This window comes from Nelusetta ayraudi, unplaced genomic scaffold, assembly GCF_046127955.1.
Source record: "Nelusetta ayraudi isolate G7.1 ecotype Tasmania unplaced genomic scaffold, CSIRO-AGI_Nayr_v1 ptg000018l, whole genome shotgun sequence".
NCBI classification, from domain to species: domain Eukaryota; kingdom Metazoa; phylum Chordata; class Actinopteri; order Tetraodontiformes; family Monacanthidae; genus Nelusetta; species Nelusetta ayraudi.
Genome location: NW_027466068.1, coordinates 3,741,736 through 3,749,760, shown reverse-complemented (window position 1 = coordinate 3,749,760; position 8,025 = coordinate 3,741,736). Strand labels below are relative to the sequence as shown.

At 44.2% G+C, this 8,025-nt stretch overlaps 1 protein-coding gene across 1 annotated transcript; it reads left to right on the top strand.

The window, feature by feature from the left end:
- The first annotated feature begins 5,568 nt into the window (after positions 1-5,568).
- On the top strand, positions 5,569-6,948 carry LOC142887932 (hydroxycarboxylic acid receptor 2-like). Its single transcript, XM_076025910.1, has one exon. The coding sequence runs from the start codon at positions 5,715-5,717 to the stop codon at positions 6,720-6,722; it is 1,008 nt and encodes a 335-aa protein (XP_075882025.1). The 5' UTR covers positions 5,569-5,714; the 3' UTR covers positions 6,723-6,948.
- Positions 6,949-8,025: the final 1,077 nt, after the last annotated feature.

The following is an 8,025-nucleotide window of genomic DNA, read 5'->3' as shown; positions in this document are numbered from 1 at the left end:
TGTAACAAGTAGTAATAATAATTAGCAACAAAATAAACAAGCAGAAAACTACAGTTGTGTTCATCCTGATATTAAGGAAACCCTCTGAAGGTTTTCTATTTCTCTTCTCCATCTTTCTGGGTCCTGTTGAGGTCGAACACAATTACATTAAAGTTTCTTTCATGGTCCCAGGTCTCCAGGCTGCCAATGAATTCCCAAACATGAGGAGAGTTAGTGATTATTTATTTTTGTTTCTTCTAGCTTTTTTTCCTCCTCAAAGTGAATTAAAACATTCACTTCTAGTATTTAGCCTTCTGTAATGACACAAAACATCTACACGTGTGTAAGGTACAATTAGGCATCAACTTTAGCAGGAAGCTAAAACAGGATGTTTCTACAGAATGCTGTCAACAAAGGGCTAAGTATAGATCCAAAGATGTTTTTTCAGTGCTGTATCAGGGTGGCCAAGCGGCCAATGAAAAGCCTTTTCAACAACCCTGCACCGGTGGAGATGAAAGAAAAGCTAAATTATATATACATTTTGGAAATAAGATAAAAATTCTGTCTGCCCCTGTGATAATTCCAGAAGCTTTTCAAGCCCCAACATTTACTAAAAGTCACAGGTTCATGTTTGTCCCTTAGTTTATTGGCCCACTCCAATGCTCTTGATTTTTATCTTTTCTTTAATTAATAAAACTTTTGCTGTAACCGATGAACGTTGCGAGTAATAAAACAGGTTTTCTTTTAATTTCGTCGTCTTGACAAAAGCCAACGCCAGTGGTAATTCATTATCCCAAATTTCATTTAGCAATCTTTCCTTGCTGCAGTGTTGGGTGAAGCAACTTTGCTCAACTTCCACCAAAGGTATGCAGAATAGCCTGTTCGTCTCAGTCGCTCACTGCTGGCCTCTTCATCATTTCACCGTTTCAGTGAACACGACATGTATCTCGACACGAGGCCACTCAGTCAAGATACAGAACATGTTTATTTTGTTTTCTGAAATTGTCATAATCCGTCAGTTTGCAGGCTAAAAACAGCAACGTTTAAAGTAAAATAGTACTTTTCAAAAAATGTTGTCTATTCAATATGTACATTTCAGTTCATAGACCATTTGTGTTCATTCTGTGAAAAAAATAAGTGTTTTTCAGCTCTGTCTAAATTCAACCCTCTTCAAGATTGCACAACTGGAATGTCATGTTTGTTGCGGTGGGTGGAGTCCAGGGCCCACGGTGTTTTGTCCCGGTGCACGCAGGTGAAGGAAACACACGAGTAGATGGGACAGCAGGGAAGAAAAGGAAACAAAAGGATGTGTTTGCCCCGCAGGCAGAACTGGCTTCTTCACATTCTTGCGCCCTCTGAACGCACCGCTCACACACTCCACACTGGTCAGGCCCTAATAACTGGAATGTGGGAGGCTGGTGCCTATTGTTGTAATGTTCCATGTTAGAAGTCAGCTAAAATCACTACAGTCATACGGGCACCAGGGCAAAGGTTTGAAGACTTTGCGAAACAAATTGCGACAATCTTCTAATCTCCAGCTGCTCCTTGAAGGTTCCCACTAGACCCAAATCTAGACCCCACATGACCTTTGTTTTTCAATCTGGATTTCGGTGGAGCTATCATCAAGAAATATTTCCTCTGTGTCCTCAAAACTCTATAATAAACAGTATAATTTAGCCCTCTGCTTACAGCCTCCTTTTAAAAAACACTGTTCCTGATAAATATTATAGTGTGTTGAACCTTCTGTGAGGCTCTGGTTGGGTTTAGAACACAGAATGAACACCTGTTGGGTGATCACTCTTCGGTAAGGGAGGAGAGCCCTCTATGATGTCACGAAAGGCAAAGAAGCAGACAAACACATGTTTTTGCAGGACACTGTTTTGAATTTCAGAAAAAAAAACTAATTTATGTCTTTGGACCATACTGTCAGGCAAAAACAAACATTAACAAAATAAACAATGTATCACTTTCCAGAGACAGTGATCAAGTGAATTTAGTTTAGTTTAACAAGTTTATTTAGGTCATTTTCAATATTGTACATGCTTTATACATTAAACAAAACAATACAATAATTATAATATTATATATCAACCAAAAAGGTGAAGGCTGAAGCTTATTTTGCCTCCCCCTCTTACGTTAATAAGGTAGGTGAAACAGAGAAAAACAAGATGAAAAACTGCTCATCGTTTTGATTAAATGTCCTTGTTAAATATCTCTGTTAGTGTGCCACCTTTTACTTGGAAAGTGGTATTGTTTAGGGTGTCTATCACTTAAAAAAAGAAAAAGAAAAAAAAAGACAATTACTAAACAATAATATGAATATGACTCTCTTGAGTATAATGTGTGCGGCTGTTAAATAAAATGAATTTACTCCATATACTTTCACACTACCATTATTCAAACGGACACAAAACCCAAACCGCTCCTGTGGTGCCTGTCGGAGGAGGAGTTTGAGAAATACCACGTGGTTTGGAAGCTGCTTTACGTATCCTTTCCTTAGTACAAAGGCTACGTTTCACATGTTTCTCCACTAGAGTGCAGGAGAACTTTAAAAATCAGAGGGGTGGTTTTGTTGCCAGCTGGATTTTTCATTTCATTTTATTTTATTTTAACTCTGCCTATCAATTAAACATATGTGTGCATCCTTCACCTTGTATCTACAATAAAGAGAAGTGTTGGTACATTTCCTTACAGTTGTGGTCCCTTCCAGGACTGAGGCCCTGTTATGCGACCACCAAAACCACATATGTGATTAAATGTGCGACGTTGCATCCGAAAATTTGCCAGCCACTGTTGATCCGAAAATAAAGTCGTCACCACTCTGTCCCACCAGTCGTTACTCCTCGTTCGGATCCATACGCACGAGCTGCAGTAGAGTTAAAACGAGCGATATATTCCGCAAACAGGAAGTTGATTCTTATTCGCTTTCATGTAAACCTCGCCGTGGTTTTGCGCTTTATAGCCCCCAGTCGTTAAAAACGGAAATGACGCATGTTGCATTTGCATAATATAGTACAGAGCGATACATAGACTCACGTATTCGCTGCTATATCAATCCAGCAGAAACAATTGCATCTTCACTTATTAGAGGAGGCACAGAGAGCAGAGCAATGCTCGTTGTGCATTTTAAAGCAGGAAGGGGGAAACGTGGGTGGAGGTGTAAGAACAAGTTGCAGTGTCATTCATTTTTAACAGTTCGAACAGCTTCCTTCCCTCCGTCTTTTCAATCTACCCCGAAGTAACGGAAAGCGATTACATAAAAAGGAGAAGTAGCAGCTGAGACAGGCAGAAATAATAACTTCTGTGCAAGCGTTACTCTTGACAGGAATTCACAGACACAGCGGCCTCCTGTTGTCAAGAAACGGAAAGGGCCAAAATAACACATTTATATTTATCTCAAACAACAAATTTAAAAAAGTGCAGTTGATGAAAGTGAAAAAAGGAAAAAAAAAATTCTTGGCGCTTGATTTTATTCAGTTTTTAACAGGATTCCAATATTTTACCTTTCAGCAGAGGTTTGTAAACCCATGAATTAAATTTAGGGATGCACCAATACTGATACCAGTATTGGGTCTCTGTACCGATATAGTATGTGCTGATATCACAACATGTATATGTATATGTATGTATGACAATTTTGTAAAATTTGCGTTTGTTCTGCAATGGATCTTGTTGAATTTGTTCAAATAACAGAACACCTGTGGTAAATTTCTAAATCCTATAGTGTGTAATTGCCATGCTCGGGACAGAAACCTACGTGCTGGTGTGGAGGGGCAAAGTGGCCTCCCCACGAAAAAGGGGATCTGGACCGACCGGATTGAGGTGGTGGAGTAGAAGGAGGAGGCAGGCAGCGTCAATTGCAGGAAGAAATTAAGTTTTATTCTTTTAACCCCCAAAAACCATCAATAAGCGCCAGGAGACAGCTTCATAAGTCCTCTAGTCTCTCACCAGACTAGTCAGCTCTCTCCCTCCCCACCAAAATGAGCGCCCCTTATAGTGGGCAGCGTCCTAGGGCCAATTGGGCCACCCCACTAACCGTGGTGACATCAACCATAACGAACATTTCCAAAACAAAACAATAACACAAAGAAATAAACCCTTCAATAAACAGAACACAATTCCCCCTGAAAAATACAAATCATTAAATACAAGTAAACCCTACATTTTCCCCTTAATTACATATTCCAACCAAAAACCAACACCCCCCCCTTACGGCAATGGGCTACTCCACTTAGCCGGCGCTCCATAAAACCCCACCCCTGCAGCGGCGCGCGCTTCCGCCCAGGAGCAGCGGAGCCGACCGGGACTAAGCAGATGCAGGTGAGGTGTGGGTGAGCAGCATGGTGACAGATGATGGTGAGAGATAAATGACCAGTGCACAAACTGTTACAGGTTGGGAAATGGGACAGAATGGGGGTCGCGGTGCTCCGCGCTCCCGACGCCGACACCCTGCTCACGTCACCCGTTCCTCCGCCCCAAAGCACGGCAGGGCACAAGAACCGTATTACATACTAAATAAAAAATCCCCTACACAACCCTGTGTGTGCCACTTTGTGTGTGTGTGTGTGTGTGTGTGTGTGTGGGCGCGTGCGTGCCTGCGTGCGTGTGTGTGGGCGCGTGCACGCGTAAAACAGCTGGACAATTTGACAGTGTCTAGACAGTTTTATTAGTTTGCTCTGGCAGATGTGTGGAAAGCGTAGCAGGTTAGCTCACTCAAAGCTAACCATACAACTGCGGCGGACCAGGGAAGTTGAACTTCCCCTCAGGGCCGGAACAGTGAGTCATCGTCCCAGCTGGTGATGCTCGAACCAGCGGACGAGAGCCAGGAGGGGCCCAGGTGGCTGCTCGTGGTCCAGGATGGAAGACGGCCTTGTTACCCGAGAGTCAGGTGGCGACGGATGGTCAGGAACAGGCAAGGTTTTGGAGACTGGTGGACAGAAGGCAGATTCTTAAAGTCAGGGACAGAAGGTGTGAGAGCAGGTGTGGAACTGAGTAGTGGGAATGTTCTGAAAGGCAGAGAAAATGGCAGGCACACTGACAGTAATGGCCTTATTCAGTACTCGGTATTGCTATTGCTGAGTACTGAAATGCAAGTACTCGTACTCGACACATTCTGTAAAAAAAAAAAAAAAAAGTGGTATTGGCGCATCCCTAAGTAAGATAATAATGACAATATTAATGAATCCAGTCCTTGACCCAACACACTGTTATGAAATGCAGTGTCTTTTAATAATAATGCATCTTGTGGTGGAACGATACTTTGTTTGCTGGAACTATACTGAGTTTGAATGGTCGAGTTTGGTTTTTTTTGGCACTCCATTTTGGTTATGATGGACTGGATCGTGTGTGCAGTTCATGCTCGAGTTGATGGTGATATTTGGAAATTATATGCCTGTGAGTAGATGGTGACACGCTCGTTTGTTGTCTAATGATGCAGGGATGGTGACGGGGTACATATTTTCATGTTTAGTGAAGTTTTGAGTCCTTTTTCCCCAAACCATGACGAAGCAGTGGAGCTGCGCACACAAAATTAGCAGAACTGAAAGAGTGTAAACCACAATCTCTCGCTCTCTCGCTCTCTCGCTCTCTCTCTCTCTCTCTCTCTCTAGCATTTCCCCTCAAAGCGTGTTGACACTTAAAGCAGTAACTTTATTTCTTGTTTGTAGTCGCATCATTATCATCTGCAGAAGTAGCAGCAGCAACAGCAGCACAAACACCCGCGGCACCCACCCAAGATGAAGTGCAACTTCACCGGCACCCTTCTGAGCAAGGTGCAGCCGCCGCTGCTGGGCACAGAGTTCATCGTGGGCATGGTGGGCAACGGTGCCGCTCTGTGGATCTTCTGCTTTCACGTGACGCCGTGGAAGAGCAGCACGGTGCTGCTCTTCAACCTGGCGCTGGCCGACCTGCTGCTGCTCGCTGCGCTGCCCTTCCGCGCCTTCTACTACCACTCAGGGCTCCGCTGGTCGCTCGGGGAGCCGATGTGCAACCTCATCCTCTTCATGCTGGCCCTGAACCGCAGCGGCAGCACCTTCTTCCTGGTGGCCATCGCCGCTGACCGCTATGCGCGGGTGGTGCATCCCCACCACCCCGTCAACCAGCTGAGCGTGGCCCGGGCGGCGCTGGGGGCCGTGGTGCTGTGGCTTCTCACTGGGGCCATGACCGCCCACATCTTCGGCCTCAGGCACCACCTCGACCGCCAGGACAGCGGCACCTACTGCGAGAGCTTCTCTGTGGACAGCAAACCCGGCAGCAACTTCAACTGGCACAAGCTGCACTTCGTGCTGACCTTCGTCCTGCCGCTGCTGGCCATCATCTACTTCACCATGCACATTGTGGTTCACCTGCGGCGCCGGCGCCGGCTGGGGCCGATGCCCCGCGTCAGGAGGGCATTGGCCTTCATCGTAGTGGTGGTGGCGCTCTTCGTGGTCTGCTTCCTGCCCACCAACATCCTGCAGGTGGTGATCTGGGTGAGGACCAGCCAGGTGGCCCACAACCATAGCCACAGCCTGGTCGACGTGTGTGCCGCCCTGGACGGCCTCACCAGTGCCTTCTTCTTCAGCTTCAGCCTGACCTACCTCAACAGCGCACTGGACCCGCTGGTCTACTACTTCTCCAGCCCCACCATCCAGAAGGTGTGCAGGAGAGCCCTGCGCCTGCCGCAGTTGGACATCAGGGACACCACGGACACCACGGACAAGAAAACCCGCGAGACAGGCTCCCAGTCGCTCAGCCAGCTGTGATCTTAAAGTTTTACCATCACATTTTGCTTCAACACTTTTTTTCAAATAGCTTCCTAAAGACAGTAGTTGCTTTTGGGGAAATGTGATGTTTTTAATCAGCGTAATTAATTCCTTTGTCATCACTTATTTTGCCAAATACTGAGCAAATATTGCATGTTGAATATTTTTCTGAGTAATTTTCCTTTTTGTTTAAGGATTCACAGAGCTATGGTTAACTATAATTAAACTATAATTAAAAAAACAAAACAAAAAACGAACCCTCTTGATCATGTTTCATGCATGGTCACTTACAACTGTTAAAAACTGTCTGTATCTACCTGTTCAAGATTACATGGCAAATAAATGTTTCTTTCTGATGGCATACACACCACCTCACTGCCTCCTGTTCTTGAGGTGTCATACTGCTGGAAGCCATGCAACATGATGTGCAATCACAAAAAAGGTGCTTGAAATAAGACATTTCACAAGTGGAGTGTATTTCACTGTCAGCACTGTTATTATATAACAAAAAGAACTGTATTTAGACTTAATATTAGACCGCACAGTGCCGATAAGTGGATGACTCACACTGCAAGTCAATTAGATTTCGAAACAAATGTGGAAGTTTTTTTTCACACCATTTTGTTTGCCCTCTCTCACATGCAGGTAGTTTTAGAGCACGAAAAGGAAGCATGCCATGTGAAACGAGGCTATATATATATATATATCTACACACACAAACCACAAGTACACACACCCAAATAATATAAAATATAAAAATGACTCAAATAGCCATAAAAAGTCTGCCATCCCATTACAGATGTAGACAGAAAATACACATTTCACATTTAGTTAAACCCAATGACAAGATTTACTCTTTTATATTCATTTTCACTGTACATTTAATGGCAGTGCAGTCGCTCACACTCGTGCAACAGGAAGTAGGCTGCAGTTGAAATTTTAACCATTTCTTTTTCTCTAATGCACAGTCTCCTTGCGTCTACTTCAATGAAGCCATGGACACTGACTGGCAACTTTAAACGAGTGTTTGGCCTCTTCTTGTACGGTCTGACCTTCACTCCAGACAGCTGACACAGACCTCAGCACCACTGCCTGCAAGGGTAAGCAGTGATGGGGATGGAAGGATGGATGAACAAACACAATCATGATCTCCTCAACTACCTTCAGTCAGATTGTTCAACTTTAATTCAGTTTCACCGACCCCGCCTGCTTATTAGTAACACACTATTTATTTTTTAAATAGCCATTTCTGGGGGTAAGTATCACTACACTTACAGTAGTTGTCTGTTACGGGGAAAGTCGT